General features: G+C 43.1%; 1 protein-coding gene across 2 annotated transcripts in view; it reads right to left on the minus strand.

Annotated features, from left to right (window-relative positions):
- Positions 1-5,949: 5,949 nt before the first annotated feature.
- SBF1 (SET binding factor 1) overlaps positions 5,950-24,096 on the minus strand; it is a 1,592,200-nt gene continuing 1,574,053 nt past the window's right edge. For both annotated transcript variants that reach the window (XM_078677863.1, XM_078677862.1), the window contains 2 exons: positions 10,967-12,194; positions 5,950-10,742 (listed from right to left, as the gene is read on the minus strand). In XM_078677863.1, the coding sequence (XP_078533989.1) occupies positions 12,096-12,194 (99 nt within the window). In that variant the 3' untranslated portion in view covers positions 5,950-10,742; positions 10,967-12,095. The remainder of the gene's footprint in view (positions 10,743-10,966; positions 12,195-24,096) is intronic.

The following is a 24,096-nucleotide window of genomic DNA, read 5'->3' on the forward strand; positions in this document are numbered from 1 at the left end:
GGACGACGCCTACCGACGCGCATGGGTACTGCTACGCAAATAATTGCCGGATTCAGTCTGACGCCTGGGGATATTCTAAGGTAAGGAATCTATCACTAACATGTCTCTTTCAGATACGCCAGTTCTGCAGCTGATATAGAGAAGTATTGGTGTGCTTTGGTGCAATCTTGGAATCCCCGCTCTACTATTACAGCTTGTGACAGATTACCTAATTTGCTGATATATCTACAATTGTTGAGGGTTGCTGATATATCTACAATTGTTGAGGGGTCCTTAGCAGCAATATCACAAGCTTGTTCTGTTGGGAACCTGACAATGGTAGCATTGAACCTCTCAGGTTGCTCTCAGACATGCCAGGACTTTTGTAGTCTGCTTCAGAGTATATCAAAGCTTCACGTGCAGAAGGTATAACTAAAGCATATCATTCAGCCTGGGAGGTTTGGAATGGCTGGTGTAAGAAACAGGGTATGGATTCTGTTTAATCAGATGTTACAGGACTCTTAAATTTCTTGGCCTCTTTGGCGGCAAGTCAGAAGTCCTATAGGACTATTAAGGGGCACAGGTAACCAACGGCAACAGGATATCAAAAAGGTGATGGAAACCAGCTGGGGAACACCTTTTAGTTTGGGGATTGCATATGCAAATCCTCATGTAAGGTTCCTTAAGCATTATGTACAGATGGCTGGGGCCCTTAGAGCCTCTGCCCGCTTGTATTGATTTCATTACGCAAACTATTCAATCGGTGTCTGCAACTACACTGTGTAGATAGGCTAAATTGATGATGGCCCTTGCTGGGGGTGTTCCAGTGTGTTATGACTTCGAGAACATTTTGGGAAGGGGCTGTAGGAGAGTGGGGTCTGCAATCCTATGGTCACCCCAGATTTCTGCTTTTTGCTTCACTGGTTTACGACTTTCCCTGGCTGTGGGCCTGCTAATCAGACCCACAGCCTAGCTGTTCTCTCTCTAAATTGACAACCATGTACTTTAGGTGCATTTACCAATTGGTACTGGGCCACCTTATCAGTCCCTGTACAGTATACCTTAGGTATCCAGGGCATAGGAGTACCCAGGGCCTACCAGGGGCTGAAGCATGTATTATGCCAACCCTGGCTGGCCATCTAAAACGGACACAACTGGCTGCATGACAGCTGGGGCAAGGTGGTGTAATCACCCTTTGCTATAGATATAGTATACCTATATCTAACCCTAAAATGGACACATATATTCCTATCAGTCACTCCTATGGAAGGCCTTATCAATCCTGAAGGCAGAGTGCTTGGAATTATGTGAGATGGTGCTCTGGCATGAGCTGAGCCCGTTTGCAGCTTGCAGAACCAAGTCCTAATAGCTGTTTCATGAGAACGCTATACCATATACTCTTAAGTGCATTATAATCCTCGCGGTTAAATGCTAACTTTGGTATAGCATTATCAAAACAAGTCGAGTAAGGTGTCATACGATTTGGAATACTACCCCCTCGCCAATTCTGGCGACGGGGGTAGCATTCCACCCTTCTAGAGGGACACGACATGTATGTAACTGTGAACCCCGGTTAAAGTTAACTCGAGCCTCAGCATCACAAAATTGATGCTGCCACCACAGACACAAGTCTGACCTCCTGCTGCTGGGAGTCCTTCCAGCGAGGATGGCTTGGACAAAGGGTTTCCTGCCTTGGGAGGTGCTAGCACCACCCCAGACAGGATTTTGTGTATTGGGGAGGATAGGCCTGAAAGGAATGAGACATGCCTAGGGCACACAAGGTGCCCTGTGCATACACCGGTTCAAACCAGTTGCTCGGGCATCCCAGACCCAGCTTTGGAGGGAAACCGGACAAAGGATAGGGGGTGTGACCACCCCCCTTCCTGGTCCCACCCAGGGGAGGGACCTAGTCAGTAGTGTAGCCCCCTTTAGGAGAATAAAGGTAGGAGCTGGTCCCATTCCAGATTAGATTATCCTGAACTATTCAACAAGAAGAAACTCTGGCCTTCGACGTTCTGCTCCACAGAAGACTGAAGAATCTCCCTTGTGGACAAGGAGTGTCCACCCTGCAACTGCAGGCACCATCAAGCGTCCAGCGGCTTCACTTTGTCGTCTTCCCTCGAGGATCCAGACTTCAGAGCCCGACGAGACCCGGATTCCCAGACCTCTCCGACCTCAACTCACATCTGCAGCAAAGCTGAGACCCGTGGGTGCGACGAGACACGTGGGACCGGCCATCTTGAACGAACCTGCACTTCGCTTCCAGCACGACTCCCGAGGTAAACTCGACCAAGTGCTTTGGGGATTGAGAAGCCCCAGCCCCGAGCAGCCCCTGCACCGAAGATCAGCCCTCCAGCATCCACGAGATCTGCGTGGGGCCCTTCTGCTTGTTTACTGCTCAACGCGTTGTCTGGTCACTTGCCCGCTGGCTAGTGGCCTCCTAGACGACGAATCTTTGAATCTTTGCTGCTGGTCTGGTTGCTCCAGACTGGCCCTTGCTCCCTTCCAAAAGAGGGGCACCCCGGACTCTCCTAGTCCGCACCAGACGTCTTTTCCCTTCACCGCGTGGGTTGCCTTTGCCAAGGCCTGTTGACACCAATCCTGGATCCGACACCGCCGACAGCGAAAGCCTGCGTGGGACAGCTCGTGCCTCCATCCTGGTCGTCGAAGACACCTCCTGGTCCACGTGGCTGCAGAGTCAAGCGTCCACTCTTCACCTGATCGCGACAACAGCACCTGCTTCCTTCCTGGTTCCACACCGGTCACTGGCTAGTGACTTTGAACACTGTCACCTCTGCTTTCAGGTCCTCTTCTTCACCAATCCACCCTTGGATTGCACCGGACATCTTCCTCCTGGTCGCCTGCAGCATCTTTTCTTTCAGGCTCCATTGACTCCAACGCGAGAACCCGACACACTTTGGCACCTATGCACCCGCAGCACGTGGGTGAGGTAACGAGAGCATTTCGGTGCTCAAGGGTAGTCTAACTGTCCTAGTGTCCAATTCCACAGTCGTTGTTGTCCTACCTAGTCAGGATTGTCCGTACTTACCTTTTACTTGAACTGTACTGTCCATAGACGTTGTTCCGCATCTCGCGTGTGAGTTCACACTCTGCACACGCGTTCCGTGGGCCTCCTATTACTTACCTGAAGTTAGTGTAGCGTGGTCCCATCGATCCTACAGCCTCTGGACAGCTCCCTTCCTTTTATCGACTTTCACATTCCACTTACTAAGTATATGGTTTGTCGTGCCCCTAGGGCACCATTGTAATTTTGTGCAACTTGTAGTATTTTTCGTAAGAGATTGTCATGTGCTTAGCCCTCTGACCTCATAAAGAGTTCAGAGGTGTTGTTATTAATAAATATACTGTTTATTTTCATAACAACCTGTGTGGTGTCCTTTCATCTGGTATTCAAGGGGTTATATTGTGGTAACACAGCTGGCTTCACATGCCAAAAGAGTTTAGCCTAAGACTGCTTTGTCCATGCTACCATTAGGATAGCTGGTCTATAAGGTTGACTTACAACCAATCACCATAAGGGTTGTTTGGACTGATACAAGGTGATCACTAGAACTGGTGAGCATCATATATCAGGCCAACTTCTCACAGGGGCTAAATTAGAACATATCTTAACATTAGTAGGCTGGTCTAGAGTGTCAGTGTTCCAGGTGTTTTTATTTCACGACAGTTCGGCATGAGTCAATGACAGTTATGAATATAGTATACACTTGCACAATACCAGCCTCCTATCTTGTAACAAAATTTCAGATTCAGGTGTCAAGGAGAGTCCTGAGTTTAGTAAAGACAAAGGAGGCAAATATTATCCCATTGCTAAATTCTATGCCTGCTAATATGTTGTTTTGGTTATTCCTAGTGAACAAGAGTAACCAGACAATGGTCTGAGTTGCCAGGTGGCAATATGGTTGATGGAAGACAATCCTTTTGGATGGAGGACACGTTCCGCAAATAAGTCCATCAAGGATAAGAGGAAGTCGTCTGGCTACTTATATGATTTGTTACTTTTTGTAATGCTTTAAGATTTTTCCAGTGACATTGAACTTCATTCATCAAAAAAAGCGGACATGTTAGTTGGACTGCCCCTATTTATAGAGGGTTTATGTATTTTCTTTATGATACTGCCTGCTGGGGATGGCAGGGTCACAGGAAGTGTAGTGCTTTGAAGGTGCTATTTACTAAACAGCATGGAAACAAAGGCATGATTTTGTCTTTAATAAAATCACAAACTGGCTAAGAGAATCAGCAAATCTCTGCAGCACAGCTGTTCGACTAACTGTAGCTAGTGAAATTACGTGTCGATGTGAAGAGAGGAGTGGTCTGAACATGCCAGTTCTGCAGCTGATATAGAGAAGTATTGGTGTGCTTTAGGCCAAATAGCTGCTGCAGACTGCCACAGAGATATGTTAACTGGCATGTGAATTTGGTATGGAGTATCTGCATGACATTATCAATGGTAAAAAGGTCATAGGGATGAGAGACGCCTGCTTAAGAAGGGGTCATAATGACGGAAAGAGTGCCAGAGTTGAGGTTCAGCCTAAACTTACAATATGAGTTGCTTCTCAATTAAGAAGCCTACCAGTGTTACATTATGAGTGTAAAGGTTTCAAAGAAACTCTGACTAGTGGCTATAATACAGGAGGTCTAACGGCAGAGTCCAGGTGTGTTGATCACCCACCGAAAAGGAGATTGGGCACTATGGAGAACATCTGTGTTTTTTCATATTAATGTTCATGCAAACTATTTTATCTAGACTGGGCAAGTATGGTTCATTAGGGTCTAGAGATGGTCTGCATTGTGACCTGTTATGTAGGTTCAGAGTGTGGATAGCATTTCTTGTAGTGATAAACAAGAAGCCCTGATTTGTGTCAAGACTGAGTTTTGTTTGTCACTTTGGTACACAAGAGAAACTGGTGGTGGTTGAGTGTATTCTGCATCTGCTAATCTGGTGCACGCAATACCATGTTATGTGTAGATGGTGAAGTGCATTTGTGTAAATTGTATTTGGTGATCCGGTAACCAATATATCCTGATCAGCGATAATGTTGTTGAATTTGCAGTACCAGTACATAATATGCCGTGGTTTGGATTACATCTTTTGTATTTGCAGGACTGGTCTTCAAGAGAACCTGGTGTGGGTATGAGTGTGTGGAAATTACATGCATTTACTATTCTGTCACACAAGAGACCATGGTGAAGAGAAAGTCTGAGTCACATTACTGTGCTTCTGAACAAAATACCTTTGTGGATGTGAGTTTGCACTTAGTATTTCTGTATGCAAGAGAACCAGTTGTACGGGTTGAGTGTGATTCAATGATTCACAATACCCATTTGTTTTTTGTTTGAGTAGGAAAAGGGGCAGATTATACCATGGGTATAACAAGAGGAAAAAATAGCACAGGGCTGTGCATTGAAATAGCAGAATTGCACGATTTCATTGTTGTCAATATCAGTAGTGTATTTCCTCATATCACAGTTGTGATGTGTACCTTCGGATGGATACTAATATGTATTCCAACACCAGTCCGGGCTAATCTAGTTGTTGGTCAAAATGGGGGGTGCCTGGTGTAAGACTATCTGTTGTTTCCTCATTACAGAAAGGAGATGTGTTGTATATTCTGTCTCTTTTTTGTCTTGCTTAGCCTGGAGATGTGATGTCAAACGTTTTGGAAGGTGTTACTAGACTGAGATGCATTTTGGAAGGAGACCAAGCAGGGAGCTGATCCTGCTCCCAGTGTGACCTAATTACTTATAAACTGAAAGATGCCTATTTTATATTTACCGAGTCCTTACAGGTACTTGATGGCAAAAAGACATTTCACATTCACAACAGGTGCATAGAATGATATGTTCACAGAAGCAAATCCTAGGGCTTCTATCCTGTATGATGTCACTTTCTGGAACTCTCAGATTATCCAGTTTTACACACATTCAAAAAAGGAGACATATCAATGATGGGTTTCTTTTTTTTTTTATTAAACCTCCATTAGTTATTTCTTGTAATATAATTGATGCTTCTTTTCCCATCGCCAGGCACAGGACAAGGACTCCGGTAGGCTTGACACAATGTACAATTAACTTCAATGATCCTACAGCTGGTGGGAAGGTTACACAAAAAATGTACCCACAACTGTTACAGCAACTACCGGCCAAAGAATATTTGGTTGGGGTGGGTGTGAGAGTTCCACCCCAAGGTTCATTTATAATACAAGGGAAAAAGAAACCGAGGCGAGTAGAGTTAAGACTATGTACAAAAAATACATTTTACTGCAATAAAACATGTTCTTTAAAAATTAGAAATGCAGAAGTGGGGAGGAGGTTTTGTGGTAGGACAGTGGGAGCAGGAAATTAAATATGAAAATCCAAAGCATTTCCCATGGCCTTTCAAAATGGGGCGCAGAACCTCTACCTGGACATACACCTTGGTACACGCCTGACATCCAGGTAAGTGGACTGGCCTTTAAAGATCTAATGAACTTTGATGCAATGCTGAAAAGCTGACGGCTAAAGTCAGCAGCCTTCAATAGACACCTACCTGTCGGGATTGCTCATTTCATTACCAACCAGTCAACTATTGCACGCAGCTGTTCTGTATTGCATTAGAGATCAACTCTCAGCCCCGGCATTTCTGCAAAACAGCTGTTTCCTGTGCACTATCTGTTTCTAAAACCTCTGAACACCGTCACGCCTCAGGACATAATTCACGTGCCAATCAGAATTGCACTAGTGAAGATAAACTTTTAGACAAAGATGGCATTTGCAGATAGTAGTTGCTTCCATGACTGATAAAAGTTCACGATCACAAAAAAGAGGCATTTTTTCAATACGGTAAGAAATCAGGTTCGACAACATTTGGGAATAACAGCACTGTTGTTATTAGTGTCGGAGAGTCCACCCTAACTCCTAAATGGCATTCCCTTGCAGGGAGCACGTTCCATGGATCTCAGCAGCCTGTCATGCCATGTATTCAATATGGTTGTTTGGGGCAGATAGTGTACGGACTTTATATCTGCTATGAACACTCACTGGATGCATTCAGTTATGTTTTAGAAACGTGTGTGCGCAGTTGCTTGCTAGCAATCTCTGTGGTGTATTTCACTTTGTTTTTAGAGAAAGATTTACCTGGCTCCTCTGACTGCAATATCTTTGGCCTTGGTGTTAGAAACAAATCTGTAAAGGTTCTACCATTTTCTCATGCAATACATTTCCTGTTGTTAATTGGGCCATGCTGGTTGGTCTGGTGCCTAGCACTCTTTCTAAAGCTTAGTGCTGGCTACTGGAATTGGAAGCATCAGAATCTGCCACTTGCTCTTAGTGCGGTGTGTGCAGCCTAGGTGTAGAGACAAGTCTGAATGCTCTCTAAAGCAGCCATGTGACAAAACCTTTGCTCTTGATGACAGAGAAAGGGATGCGTCGTTTAGCATAGTTGCTTGTCACATGGTGTGTAATGAAAGATTGTGTGGTCTCTCTCTTCTAGGATTCACTTCCAGGCACTTTAAATTGTCTTGGGGAATTGTGATTAAAGGCCAGATTGTGTTCCCCCAGAGGCTTATCTACCACTATGCAGAGGCTTTTGTGATTGTTCCAATGCCAAATACAAAGCAAATGGGCATACTTTCCACAACTAAAACTTAAGCAGAGGTAGCAAAATACCAATTAATTTCCCAGAAGAGAACTCCAATATGGCTAATGAAAATCTGCACAGGATGCAATAATACTCGATTTCTTTAATTCAACTGGCGTGTGGACACAGAATTGCGGTTATGCTACTTCTGCCCTAACTTAATTAAAAAGGTTATTAATTTCCTGGTGCGGACTAAAAAATATAATGGGTCCAGTTTCTTCCTCTAAAGGGAACATGGTCCAGGTAGATTTGAAGAGTAAGCGAAGCACCAGGGCATCAAATAGGAAGAGGTTCCGAATGAGCGCTCTCTGACATGAGGTACAAATCATGAGCAGGCACTTGCGTCTCAGTTCCTAAGCTGAAACCCTGGCCAGGGAAGCACACATTTAGAATCTTACAGGGGATGAAAAGGAAGGTATAGGGTTGAATCATCAGTTCACAGACATCAATAAATTACAGGTGGGGAGAGCTGTTCCTATATACAAAGTGTATGCCGCTTTTCAAGGTCAATAAAGATTTGGTGGGGACTGGATGGGAAGATTTAGGTAATATTTATATAACACCTGATGAAACTACCATGCGGAGCGGGGTGTCAGGGCAACAGCGGACATAGAACACTATTTATGGCCTTCTCATTTTCCTGCTGAAGTCACATCAATGACTTGCCAGTGTTCGCTTGGGATACTTCCGTGTGACATCACAGTAAATGGGTAGGTATCAGCAAACACCTTTTGCGTTCCTGAGAGACAGTTTCACTCACTTGAATCTGTGAAAATTTCTTTTGTTGCAGAACTCTGAACAACAAAACAAGTATTGTAAGAATATAATGTTACCAGAACAACTGAAAACGTTCTAGCGTGACCTGAATACTCGTGTAATCAAAGAGTGAATCGTGCTTTTTTCATAATTCAATTCTATTCTTGCGAGGTGCATCCACAAATGATAGAAGCCCAACACAGAAAGAGATCTTGACTACTGGTCCTAGTTCCCACATCAAGCTTCCCATTGCATCCTGCCTACCCGCAGTATTTTCATTCTGCCCTACGTTTGAGGCCTCCTTATTTCCTAAACACAGGTCACAATAAATTCCTTGACATTCTCAGACACCACTTTTAGTTACTCACATTCTGAACAAAAACTGTTTTAGGATTACTCTCACACAGCACGACATTGCCAAAAGGGTTCACATTTTAATAATCTTCATAAATTATAGATTTATAAATGCTAAGGACTGGCTTCCTTCCATCTTGATACTGCTAAGCGGGCTAATATCAAAGTATGTTATGATCAGCTGAGCAGAATTCAGAGCAATTATGTTGCTCATAAACACTAAAACCATGATCCAGGGATGTCCTCCCAACAATAAGAGCCTTACAGTGACAATACGTAATCACAACCAAGCGTGCATGTCTCAACATGCCATTCATTGCCATATCATGAATGTATCAATATGGCACAAGGTCTGAAGATCTCAAAACAAACCAATACTCTCATCCAGGAATGGCTTGCCTTACTCATTATAAACTACACTGATTCACTATCATCGAAAATGCAATTTCGCAAACCCAGTCTGATTATCTAATTCACTCAGACCTATGCCCAGATAACATTTACACTCAAGCATGGGCATGCAATCAATAAATTTTAGTGAGTCGGGGAGAACTAGTCAATGGCTCAACAGGTTCACAATACACCCTAACTTTTCTCTATACTGAGCAGATAGTTTCATCATGTCGTGATCAGGTTCACATTCAGGGGTACCTTTATCTAATTGTAGTAACACTAGCACCCAATTACGTTCTTTGTTGTAGTCCACTCATTCTTATGTTGTCCAAATGGTTTTATGAAGCCCCACAACTTAGAAAGCCCTGATTCTAAAAAGGATACACACACCAATGTTCTTACTCTATTCCATCCGGTGAAGTCTAAAAATGTACCCACTTATGACATTATTCCAAGAGAACTAAAATAACCATGCATGTAGCTAATCATATGCCAACCCACAACCAGAAATTATGGCACCACATTCTGGCTGACATCTATGAATGAGCTAGACTTAAAGCCAAAGATGACCATCATCCAATCTTGAATATCTTCTCATCCACCAATATTGTAACACAAGACCTCCCCAAGGGGAACTCTTAACAGATCTACCCTCAGGTGTGGAGAAATATTATTTCAAATATACCAATAACTAGATAATGAATTACTTTAATCCCATCGCACATTAAATGATGCCCTCACTATCACAAATACACACTGTGAGGCTGAAGAAAATATTTACAGAAGAAAGATCCCTCATCTGTGCATTTCGTGCAATATTCATTTTTAATTTTTCACCTCTCTTTCAGATCAGTTTCTCCTTCTTGACTACCCGAGTGGAGCTACTGGATATACAAATGCTCCTAACATAACACATTCTGCACCAAGACCACGGATCTGGGATACAAGTGTTCATTCTCAAACATTTGCATCCAAATATTCTCTTAAATAATCTCAACCATACATCAAAGTACACCAGTGTTTTACCCCATCCCCATTAGGGAGTCACAACTGGGGATATCACTCCACAGTCCACTCCAGGCAGATTACCAGTCTTCTTATGAATTATAGCCTACAACAATGTAAGTGGATACCCTAATCCCATTGGAAAGACATCCTAATGAAATACTAATTATTAGCTTTTGTGTGACCCAACAAATAACCTTCAATTTCACATTACAGAAGTTCATGTACACCCGAGGATAATATTTGGGAACAAATTCTAGAAACATATCCAGGAATGCTTTCAAATACCCCAAGTTACATTAATGTCCACGAACGACCTTTGCTAGAACCATGCAAGTGTACATCATAAAATCCACCAGCTCTCATTAGGATATGGTGTCATCCAATCCAATCCAGAGCCACATCAAACTCCAACCATCTTTACATGTAGGGATTACCTCACCTAGTCTGGTCTACTGCTTGCTCCTAAACTATTATGGCTTGTGCTTAGTGATAAACTCGCTGCTAGACTTCAGTGCAGAGATGCCTAACGGTCAGCTAGAACTGCAGGTGCTGGAATGATACAATTCCATTCAGCCTTACATAAAGGGATGTCTGATGTAATCTCAATTATATTCTAGGAACCTTCCAGTTGGCGCTTTTCAGAAAATCAAAGCAATTGTTGGCATTTGAATATTTACAAATCAACAGTGTGAGTAGATGTGTTCAGACAAGTCTCAGTGTTACTGATGTTGATGCTGCATAGGACTTCCTAAGTTATTAATCCTTCTTCGCAACCCTATGGTTCCATACATTCATACCTTAACTATGGAGCTATCGCGAACTGTGTGGCTTAATAGCTGTTAGCAGTCACATCTCTTTCTTTGTGAGGAGGTTTGAGCTTTGGCTACTCCCTAACACAAACAGCATTTACCCTGTCTCCCAAATCCAGCTCTCGCTTCATTTCCAAGAGATAGACTGGAATTATATATTTGGCCAAAAAGGCCTGCTTGGATCACTTCACAGGTCATGTTCATGGGTTGTTCTGTAAAGTTTCCTTCTGCATCTGTACACGGGGAGGTAAACATCAGGGACTTGGCATCTTCCTTAATATCTAATGTCTTTATACAAAGAATGGAGGAAAAGTGCTTTACTAACACTGAAAGCATTGAATTTATAAAAAAAGAGAAAGAAAAAATGGAACGTGACCTTTAAAGTTTCTTCTCCTAGCATGGGCCTCCTCACCCATACATGCAGAACATCTGGGAAAAGCCTGAAGAACAATGGCTGATGTACGGCATAAGGCTCATTATTGCATTCAGTGGCTTAGCCCATACAGCTCGGTCTTGGGCATTGGCTCAGATGGATTACAGAGCAGCATCCATGACCAGTCAAAAAAAATAAAAAGCAGAAACACTAGCAATTCAGTTATTGACCACAGGAAGTGAGCTTGAACTCCTCTCATAGTGCAAGGGCCAGGTTTCAGTTGAAACTCATTACACAGGTTAGCTTAGGCTTTACCTTCGGTCTAAGAATATTTACGAAAAAAAGACCTTAAGGTTCCAGGGGAGCACTTGTGTTCGCCATGGCCTCACTCCAAAAAACATTAATTTCTGCAGTGTAACAGATGCCCCCACCTCCCATTATTCTGTACACGCAGGCCCTAATATATTCAGCCAATCTCGCTGAGGAATGTTCCATCAGGTAATCTGCTGTCAATGGAGACGCCCACCACAGAGACCCTGTGTGGAAAGTAGTCCATCTAGTCGCAGAGGAGGATCCTATCCTCATATGTCCTTCACCAGGCATCAATGTCAGGGTTGCTGAATTTGTTCGAGTTTATGCGCTTTGGTCTAGACCCTGGCTCCTGGGCTTCAGGCAGGGTAGCACAGGTCCGCAGCGCCACTGGTCGGAAGAGCTCAGGTCCTTTTCTGGAGTCATCCTGCATCAGGAGGCGGCGGAAGTGGTGCTGGGAAAGGTGCTGCACAGATCATGCATCTGACAAACATCCTTGGATTCGGTCGATCCATTGCTGGGCAAGTACCACGTCCTGGGCACAGAAATTGTAAACTCGTTTTGTTGTCTTCAGCTGTAAAAAAACAAAAAGAGAGAACATGTGAAGCAAGTCCTGAACTGCTCAGCCATACTGTAAGAGCAATGGATAGTCTGTATTTTCAGCATAGTGTAGAGAGCTGCACAGGCAGGAAAATCATAAGACTAAATAGCTTTTGATCATTAACTATAAACAGTACAATTTAGGCAGGAGAAATTACTCAAAAAAAGATATACTAATCTAATTCATCAACCTAAATGCTCTAAAAGCAGCCAGGTAGTGCACTGACCACTTGTCTTCTCTAAATGAAAAAAATCTGGAGTGACAGTAAGTAACAGGCCTTGTTTGTAGTAAAGGCCTAACATGCCCAACTTAGTAAAATTGGATTTAAATATCCCCGTTATGGAGTAGGAAAGAAGAGAGATTGTTATGGTGAGTGTAGTTCATCTGAAGTAGTGTACAGATCAATAGACAGTGTAGAAAGCTCTTTTAAGCCCTACTTCCTTAATTCTCAATTATATCTGATATGGGAGCGTCATGCAGAATATTACTGTTAATTTGAGTCACAGTGTGACAAAGCATGGCTATGACATGAGATCAAAACCTGACAACTACAGAATGATAATATTTGGGCAAACCATAGAGTAGCCCACAACTCTTCCATGAAGAACTTCACTAAAAGCTGTATCAGGAATGGAAATTCTTTCTTTCAAGTCTTAGTTAAAGGGTTTTCTTGCTGGAAAAAGCCTAGTGCAAATTTACAACTGTATATAGCAGGAAACGTTAATGAATGACATTAATATTTTTTGATCTCACAAACTGAAAACTGATAAAGATAGAAAGATTACTAAGTTGTGACACAAGTGTCCCACCATGGTTATCTTCTTTGCATTCATAAACATTCAATATCGCAGGCACTGACTGGCATACATTAAAAAAAAGTTTTTATTTTTAAAGATACTTTTAAATAAAACATGGGAAATATCACATCTGCCTACTTCAGAGTTGGATGTATGGGCAAGATGGGGGAGAGGGGCTTAAGTGGTGGTGTGGTGAGAGAATACAATCAAACTAACAGAATGCATCAAAAAAATTACATATGACCTGATAGAGTGACAGTTTTGGTGACTGACTGAATGTGATGTTGCAAAGATGTAGATAAACGTCTACATGGTTGCTCCGAATGTTTCACAGGATGGGGCAAAGTGACCTGTTAGCTTTGGTAGTATCAATAATGTAGATTATTTTAAAGGATGGATTCTGAACCGGTGCAGACAAATCCATAATTCACCAACAGGTATTTTCATTCATATATACATATAGAGACCTTTTGTGGGAGAGGTCAGATTTCGGAAGTATGAAGGCAAAAATAGAGCCTGATTAATGTGAAAATCTGAAACTACTTTTGGAAGAAGGAATGGATCCGTTTGTAAGGACACTTTCATGGGGTGAAATTCGGTAGATGATTCATGGGCACATAAAGTATGAACCTTACTCACTAATATATCTGACGTTACAGCTACTCCATTCTGTGAGGTTTCAGTTATGCATGGGCTGAAAAAGTGGGGTGATTAGTGTTGGCAAGACAATATTAAACTCCATAGGTGGCTAATTTTTATTTGGCAGCATAGTTATCCTTTTTAATACCATCCTAGAAATATTTTATCACTAGAAAGGTGAAAATCAGGCCTAAGAAAAGCAACAGTAGCAGCCAATGTATTTCTGTAGACATAAATTTGAATTAATTATTTTTAGTTTTTAAGACAAAAGCAAGATTATCTGTTATTGACTGTCCTTGGTTCAATCTTCTTCCACAGACAACAAATGCACAAACTCTTTCTCTAGAAAGTAAGTAACAGGCGCAAGGCGGTCAGGTAAAATTACACTTTGCAAATTGTTTATTTTTTTTCAAAACTGTTTTTATTGGTAACAAGAATGCATCAGGGCATAGCATAGTACTGAGGAAAATGAAATTTTGCCTGACCAAGATGTCCCCTGCGTGTACCCTATGTTACATGTGTGGTACATATATGTGCATGTCACCCATGCATATTTTCCCTTAAGTGGCCTGAACAAAGAGGCCTCTGCATTTACGTCCTGCTTTAGGATGCCAGTAATTAAGTCTCCCATGCAAGAAATATTAAGCTAACATGAAGGCCCATGTATTTACATTGTGCACTTTTAAATAAATCACGATGAAACCTTTTTTGTGGTTCAGCTGAGCCACTTTCTGAAATAAGGGTTTTTCATGACTCCTGACACACTGAAAGCTGCAATTACGTATCTCTGACCTCGCATGCTTCTAGCTCAGCCGAAAGAAATCCAGCAAGGGCTGCCAAGACAGAAAAGCTGGGCCCTATCTCAGCAGACGGGTTCTGTTTACCTTTTTCACCGGGCATGCAGATAACTGTTAAGCAAAATATACTGTCTCTGGTTAAATGAAATTACAGTACTTGCATCTGTAAAAAGCTCACAGCCCCCATGTAATGAACGAAGAAATATATGCTTTTTCTGATTCTTAGCGATGAATAACCTTTGCTTCAGATAATACATCCCCGATATCAAGATATCAGATAGTACAAGACGTGCTGGTCGCCCTGACACTGAAGGCATGACCAAGTTGCACACAAGTAGGGCAAAGTTCCAGCTGGTCATGCAAACTCCTCCTCTGTGTACCACCCACCTATGACACCTACCTATCACCTACCTATGACTCATAAAGTGTACACCCACATGTACGCCCACATGCTCTTATCTGTTTTTTTCTCTGCTCTGCGTTCCTTCCTACGCCCTATGTACAAGACAAAATGTATATATGTTGTTCATTGTTATTAAATGTTAGAAGACCCTTCCTGAACCTCAGTGGTGATGGAACAGATTCTCCCTTAACTCGAGTTATTGGAATAAAGCCCTTTTAACTTGGACACCACGGACTCTCTGCCTCTCATTTGATACATGCTAATTGTTAATACCTAGAAATTATGCCAGGGTAATTATTTTATTTACCACATTAATTTGGCGCCCGAATTCAGGGACTATCCCTTTCCCCACGCGCCGGAGTTGTAGGTCTAGCCTTTGCCCCCCTCCACAGCCGTGACGGACTTTCAAGTGTACACGCCATCGGGATTTCCCGCTACTCCCTCAGGCCCAGGAGGAGGACGGACTGCGACCAGGCATCCGTACGAGGCGGTGAGGAACGCGGATCGTCTCAACCAGAGCCCAACCCGTGAGAGAGCAAGGTCCGAGGTCTCCAGAGGTCCACCTGTTCCGAGGCGCATGCGTAGACATCCGAGGCCTTCAAGTTTCAAGCTCTGCTTCCCGGTGAGTACCACTATGGGGAATGCATAAAGTTTCAAGACGGGTCCACGGTAAAACGTGGGAACGGTAAAGACGTGTCTCATTTTTGAGACCGGTATGGTTGTACTGTATTCCAGTGCATAAAGTTTTTCAAGTACATGTTTAGCTCTCTGTATCAGTTTAGGTTGTAACTGTTTTAGTGTTTAATATTTGTTTGTGTGTGAATGATTGTTGATTGTTTCAGTCTATTTTGTGAATATTGGTTTCAAACATGCCACTGTTTTCAAAATTGCGTCAGATAGGGACCAGAAAAGGTATACTAGAAGAGTCAGTTAACATCCCGCCTAGAGACACACCTGGTCATTATATGTATAATAAGCATGGATTAGACGCCATTTTGTTTTTAGATTTATGGGTAGACTATACAAAGGACCTGGAGGAAAAGTATAGATGGCCTATCTCAGGAACATGGGATTCTGAATGCATTATGAGGGTGGAAGAAGCGCTATGGAAAAGGAAGTCAAGACCCTCTCAGAAAGATGCCATCGAATTGTGGCGCAAAGAGTCACATAGGAGAACAGAGAAAGAATTCAATAAAGCAGAGAGAACTAAACAAGCAGGGGAAAAAGCCAAAGAAAAAGAACTACAGGAGGAGGGGGAATGGGTCAAAAGAGAACAGACTGATAGGGAAAGAAATGCCGTCGTTAATGGTATTTATCCCGTCCTGGCTGAAGAACTAGCTAGAGTGACCACCTTAGAGAGACCCAGTAGGTCGCGAACGCCACCACCGGTACCATTTAGAGTATGTAGAAAGATGCCGACAGCATCAGAGGCTTTTATTTCCTCCTATCTAGAAGAGCCCACACCGGACTACGTTAATGCAGGTTTCCCTCCACCCCCACCAGCAGATCAGCTCCAGCAACTTCAGCAGCAGCTAGTAGAAGATGACGTAGGGCCAGGGGCAGTAGGAGGGGTGCCTACTGTAGATGTAGCAATTCCACAGTGTATATATGATCCAGAACCAGGAAAGGGTTCAATGCTTGTGATTTGAATAAGACTAAGACAAGCCGTTGCATATCTAGAGACATTACCAGACATGAAAGAACACCTAGATAAAATGTACCGTTTTATTAGAACGGGGGAGGGACCAGATAGTATAGCACAAGCCATGGCACAAAGAAAGGTAGGGGTTAGGAACCACATGCTACGTTTTATTATTAACTGCCTGATCAGGGAACAAGACGAAGGAGACGGAGATGTAAAACAAGGTTTGATAGAATGGAGCGAGCACATAGATGCCGGTAGACATGATAAACAGGGACAGATAGATGCCATGTGCAAGAAAATACGTAAGGAAATAATAGAAAGAAACAGAAAAGAGTCTGATGAGAATGGTGAGTTATCAACAGAAGAAGTAGATGAGCCAAAAGACAAAATGAATTATGTAGGCAATGCCCGACGATTTGACAGACCCAAATGTCTTGACTACCATAAACAAGGGCCAGCTATAAAAGAAAGATATTCCCTTGAAAATCTGTTCCAAGCTACTGAACAAGCCCTGAAAAAACGGATAGGGAGTGAGAGACCTCCCACCTCACAAGAAATTGAATTGGCCCGGTCAGCCACCCAGTGGGTGTCTAATTCTGATATATATAGCAGTGATATAGTGGCTCAGACTTTCTTAAGCCTTCCACCGAACGAACAGCGTTTGGCTGGTATTTACATGGTCCAACACTTGATAACGTTGTATGAAAGTCAATATTCTGATCCTGGTCACTTACATAAATTATTAAACGACATTCTACTAGACAGATGGTCAGGTTTAGGTACTGAATTAATTAATGTTATTCTGGATCAACGACATAAGTACATAGATTCTCTGAATACATGCATGCCTCCAGTCTCACACCACGGCAGAAATAACTTACACATAGACAGACAGAACCCCCTACGAGAGGTACATCCCGTCAAAGACGCGGACAATGTGTTGCAACGGGTGTATGTTTACACCCCCTTAACAAAAATAGAAATCTTAGAAATGAAAAAGATGCTGCCTTGTCATGATAAAGACCCAGGGGGGTTTCACCGAGAATTAAAAGACATCCTCCGCATAGGAGATTATACGTACGATGACATTCTGAAGTTATTGAAAGTACTGTTACCTGCAGGGATTTATGAAAAGCTTAAGGAAAAAGACTGGGAGGTAGGCGAGAAAAAGTTAAGTTGGGAAGCACTGGAAACGGAAGAAAAAGGTAGGCTCCCAGGGGTTGGTCTTGGGGAAAAAGCTAGAGAACTGCCTGAACTCCTGATACAAGTTTTACCGAGATTATTGATTACGAAAAAGGAAGACTGGGATGCTATTTCAGCCTGTAAACAAAAGCAAGAAGAGGACACAAGTGATTTCTATTCTAGATTTGAGAAATGCTTTACTATTAATAGTGGCCTTAAGCCAGGTAGTGAATCATATCCACACCTTTTTGTGAGCAAATTAGTAGAGAATTCCTTACCCCAGATCAAGAATAGAGTACTGAAGGTTGAGAGTACTTGGCAAGCAAACAGCCCTTCACAAATGTTACAGATGCTACAATATCATCAGAACAGAATTAGAGAAGAGCAGGATCAGGAAAAGAAACGCATGAAAGAGACAAAAATGAAGGTGCTGGTTGCCCAGACGGTACCAGCAAATAAGAACAGAAATAACACGACACCTGTCAAAGGGAACTGTAATTATTGCAAACAACCAGGTCACTATGTAAAAGAATGTACTGTCCTGAAACACAATATAGCTACAGGCAAGACAAAAGAACGACAATACACTCCTAGACAGAATAGCACACCACAGAACACGCAACAGACAGTAGCGAATTATCCTCCACCACCGCCTGTTAATGCCACACCACAAATGTATCAGTACACACAGTCTGACTATCCAGAATATCAACAGTTCTCATGAAACAGCCTTGAGAGGGAAGTAGGCTTGCCCCTTATTGAGGTACCTGTAGATCAAGAGGGTCCTTATGTACATAGTCGTGTATTAGGACAAGACCGAAAATTTCTGATTGACACAGGGGCGAGCAGAACTACCATCAGTCATGACGAGGTTCCAGGGGCACCTCTCTCAGGCTCACAGAATGTTTCCCTGGGATTTTCAGCAAAGCCTATTGTTAATGAAGTATCAAAACCAGTTTCCCTAGGGGTTGGTCCACTGTCACGTACCACTGACTTGCTACTTACTAAGTCATGTCCAGAAAACTTACTTGGTATGAAGACATTAAAAGACCTAGGAGCAGTTATCTGCTGCTCTCCAGAAGGAGTACGCCTGTTCTTACGTGATTTTAAGGGACATTATGTGCTGACTGATTTTGACCACAGACTCAAGAATGTGCCACAGACTCTATGGGCACAAGGACCGACTGACGTGGGTTACATGGACATAACGCCACACCATGTCACCCTCAAAGCAGGAGTAGTACTTCCACGTATTAGACAATACAAGTTACCACCTGACGCCGAAACAGCCTTATTGAAATTAGTTGACGAACTTATTGCACGAGGGGTAGTGGTAGAGACTGACTCGAATGTATGTAACTCACCTGTCATCCCTATCCTTAAACGATCTGACCCTAGTGTACTGCCAGTGTACCGACTGATTATTGACCTACGAGAATTGAACAAATGTGTAGTACCACAATATCCAGTGGTGCCAGACATTTCTTCATTACTGACTGCCATTGATTCTGAGGCCACGTTCTTCACTGTCATAGACTTGAAGAATGCTTTCTTTAGTGTTCCCATTCATCCAGATAGCCAATATCTGTTTGCATTTAGTTTAAAAGGGCGTAGCTTTGTGTTTACCAGAGCTCCTCAAGGTTTTACAGAAAGCCCTAGCATTTACAGTCAAGCATTAAAAAGACAGCTAGACAGTGTTCACATGCCTGCCAACACTGCTCTACTACAGTACGTAGATGACATCCTAATTACAGCACGTTCAGAAAAGGAATGCGAGAATGCATCACTGACAGTTTTACATTTTCTGGCTGACAAGTGGCACAAGGTGTCCCCTTCCAAGTTGCAATTCTGTGAAAAGCAAGTGGTGTACCTTGGACACTTACTTTCCAATGAGGGTAGACAACTAACACGAGAACGCATACAGTTAATTTCTAACCTTTCACAGCCCAAGACACAGAAAGAAGTACGTGCATTTATTGGCCTCACTTCATACTGTAGGCAATGGATTCCCCAGTATGCCTATCTAGCCAAACCACTCATACAATTGACAACACAGGAGGCAGCCACTTCGACTGTCCTCCCTTGGACACAAGAACACACCTTGGCATTTGAGGAATTAAAAAGAGCATTATGTCAAGCGCCAGTTTTAGCGACTCCAAGCTACAGTAAACCTTTTATGCTTTTTGTAACTGAACGGGATGGAACAGCGTTATCTGTCCTCACACAAGATCAAGCAGGAAAACACAAGCCTTGCGCTTATTTTTCTAGTACCCTAGATCCAGTGGCCCAGGCTCTGCCTGCGTGCCTGAAATCAGTTGCAGCAACAGCCCTAGCCATAAGACAAAGTGACTCTATAGTGCTGGGACACCCTCTGACAGTACAGGTTCCACATGCAGTGGAGGTTCTCTTAAACAGGACACAGACACAACATTTGACTGTAGCGAGACTGACAGGATATGAACTGACATTATTTCAACCACACATAGAGATCAGACGTTGTAATATTCTGAATCCTGCAACACATTTGCCCTCAAGTACAGTAAATGCACCACCACATGACTGTGTGGAAGTAATGAATATAGTGACGAAACCAAGACAAGACCTGACAGATATTGCACTCCCAGACCCAGACTTAACGCTCTATGTAGATGGATCATGCATGAGAACAAGAGCAGGAGAATTAGTAGCAGCCTATGCTGTGACCACTGCTACTAAAGTCATAGAGACACAGAAAATAGACACACTATCAGCACAAGCAGCAGAGCTCATCGCTCTGACACAAGCCTGCATAAGAGCTAAGCACTTGAAAGTAAACATTTATACTGACTCACAATATGCTTTTGGCGTTGTTCATGATTTCGGGGTCTTATGGAGAGAGAGGGGTTTCTTAACCTCCCATGGGACCAGGATCCAGCACGGCCAGCTCATTCAAGCCCTGTTGGAAGCAATACATTTACCTACAGCCATTTCTATCCTGAAGTGCAAAGCTCACACCAAAGTTACAGACACCATTTCCCAGGGTAATGACCTGGCAGACCGAACAGCTAAACTTACAGCCCAGACACCAACAGACACGACAAGGACAGAGGTACCATTACTGACAACATGTATGACAGTCAGGGATCCCACTCAAGATGTACTCGACATACAGACACATGCCACTGCAGATGAGATAAAGAAATGGACTGAACAAGGAGGGGTCCAGACTGACCAAGGTTGGATGACTAAGGGAAAAGGTACATGGTTTCTTCCAGATTCTATGGTACAAGTAATTATAAACACAGCACATAGTCCAGCACACTTGGGAGAAAAGGCAATGATAGACAGCTTACAGAATATCTGGTTTAACAAGCACATGCGTACAGCAGCGAAGCAGAAAGTACGAACATGTATGATCTGTTGTCAGTTCAATCCAGGTAAAGGCATTCCGGTGGAACAAGGCGGATTTCATCCTCCTGACCACCCTTTTGAGGTCCTCCAGATGGATTATATCCAAATGAACAGATGTAGAGGTTACAAGTATGTCTTGGTAGTTGTGTGTGCACTATCTAGATGGACAGAAGCATATCCAGTTCCAGATTATACTGCTGTGACAACAGCTAGGCAATTAGTGCGCGAGTACTTCCCCAGGTATGGATTGCCTCGGGTCGTATACTCCGATAACGGTCAGCCATTCTCCTCTGAATTAATGAAACAAGTGTCTCTTCTGTTAGGATATACTTGGAAATTCCATTGTGTAAGACACCCAGAAGCAGCAGGCCTTGTAGAAAGACATAATCAGACACTAAAAACAAAACTTGCAAAGATATGTGCAGATAAAGGCGTGGATTGGATGGTGGCCATGCCGGTTGCCCTCATTACATGCGAATGGTAGCTCATTCCACAACAGGCCTATCTCCGTATGAAGTAGTCTTCGGTAGACCGCCAAATATGTGGGGTACGCCTATGCCCAAAAAAATAACTGATGTTGACAGTAACATGCTGACAGATTACCTGGCTTCCTTGATGTCTGCACTACTCTCTTGTCGTTCACAGGTTGCTGCCGCCTTCCCTGACAACACCCAGGTCAAGGAACACGCCATAGTCCCTGGGGATTTTGTATGTGTCCGGAACTTTGATCGATCAAGCCCCCTTGAGCCACGTTGGAAGACGCCGAAGTTGGTGCTACTAACCACGAGGACCGCAGTGAAGGTGGAGGGACGCAAGGGGTGGCTCCACGCTCAGCATTGCAGGAAGTTCTTTGGACAATCTGGAACTTTGATAGACAATAAGGACGATACAGACTTTGCGCCGCCTTTGCTAGAAAAGACTCCACAGCAGGAGTATAAATCTAAGTTAAGATCTAGTAAGTCAGACGTAGTTTAATTGTCTAAGTCCACTCGGTGGTGAATCGGTTAGACTAGATTTCTGACATGTATAAGATCACATACGAGAATAGTAAGAAAAGAAACATGAGAGAAAAGTACTGCAAGCTATTACGCAGTAGATGTATAGTTACTTTGATCATTCTTTTTATTCTGTGCATTGTTATAATCTGTGTTAGTTTATTACTACATGTTTTCTTTCCTCTTGCCTCACATATGCACTCATCCAGTAACAACACCACAGAGCATACATTTAGTGAACTGCCACCTCATGAACTGTCATATCGACTTGCATTGCGTAACAATACTTTTATTCAAATGTTACACCATTCTCATCAGACCAGCAATGCGACTAATTGCTGGGTATGTGGCCAACTGCCACCTTATCAAAAGGCGAAGGGAGTTCTGCCCTTCTATCCTCTACCGTTCTCACACAATGGTTCATGTGGAGCATGGTTTGCCTTAATGACCTCAATAGATAGAAAGTACATAGCTTATCCTGGTGGCTGGATATATGGAAACCTGAATAAAGTAATGAATGAAGCATGTTTTCCAGACAAAGACGGATTTCCTCAAAGGAAGGGAACCGATCTAGAGAATGAAGAGTACGAGCAGGGAAATGCATCCGTTAATTTTATAATGTTAAATGTTCAGCCCAAGCAAAATATAGGTCCACCGTTTATTTCAGTTCTACCAGCAAAAGGTGATTTATGTGTTAATAAGCAAGGCTCAGTACATATGGGACACAGCGAGTGTAAAGTTGTAGTAGTGTTTAATGATAAAGGACTTTCTTCTTTCAAAACATCACGCCATACCTATTTCATTTGCGGTCAGACAGCCTATGTACATCTGCCCTTAGACTGGGGTGGGACTTGTTATATAGCATTCTTATTGCCACCTGTATTCTTGGCCCCATCCCATTATCATAGAGATTCACGACTAGAACATGTTAGAGTAAGGAGAGAGACAGATGCCTCAGGGATTGATCAGACTGAAACAGCTTGGGGGCAATATACAGATTTCAACAAAGGATTCTTTTTCTTCATAGGTCCCGTCCAAAACAGTAAACTGATACGCAGGTTAACAAGGACTCTTGAGGCAGTAGTGAATGTGACTGCATCTGCCCTGGCGAACTTGACCCAGGAGCAGTCTGCCATTAGACTTGTCGTTCTTCAAAATCGCCTCGTTCTAGACGTCATCTTGGCGGATAGGGGCGGAGCTTGTAGCGTGATCCGATCTAGTTGTTGCGTTTTCATCCCAAATAACGCGCCATCTGTGTATGCAGCGATAACAAGGCTCCACAAGATTGCTCATGGCATACATCAAGACCCAGGCACATGGACTTGGTCCAGTTGGCTCTGGGGTGTGATATCTGCTTGGGGATGGAAAGTGTTGTCCTTCCTAGGAATGATCCTACTCCTGATATTTGGTTGCTGTCTCTGTCTGCAGTGTGGCCCGGCCATTTGCGGCCTGTGTGCAACTGCCTGTATTCCACATCCAAGTATACAAAGGGTTAAGGACGAACAAATGATGCTGTATGATCAACTATACGGTCTCATGAATATAGATGTATCATGAAGGGTTACGTAGGGGACAAGGAGGGAATGAGGAAAATGAAATTTTGCCTGACCAAGATGTCCCCTGCGTGTACCCTATGTTACATGTGTGGTACATATATGTGCATGTCACCCATGCATATTTTCCCTTAAGTGGCCTGAACAAAGAGGCCTCTGCATTTACGTCCTGCTTTAGGATGCCAGTAATTAAGTCTCCCATGCAAGAAATATTAAGCTAACATGAAGGCCCATGTATTTACATTGTGCACTTTTAAATAAATCACGATGAAACCTTTTTTGTGGTTCAGCTGAGCCACTTTCTGAAATAAGGGTTTTTCATGACTCCTGACACACTGAAAGCTGCAATTACGTATCTCTGACCTCGCATGCTTCTAGCTCAGCCGAAAGAAATCCAGCAAGGGCTGCCAAGACAGTATATTTTGCTTAACAGTTATCTGCATGCCCGGTGAAAAGGGTAAACAGAACCCGTCT

This window comes from Lissotriton helveticus, chromosome 1_1, assembly GCF_964261635.1.
Source record: "Lissotriton helveticus chromosome 1_1, aLisHel1.1, whole genome shotgun sequence".
NCBI lineage: Eukaryota > Metazoa > Chordata > Amphibia > Caudata > Salamandridae > Lissotriton > Lissotriton helveticus.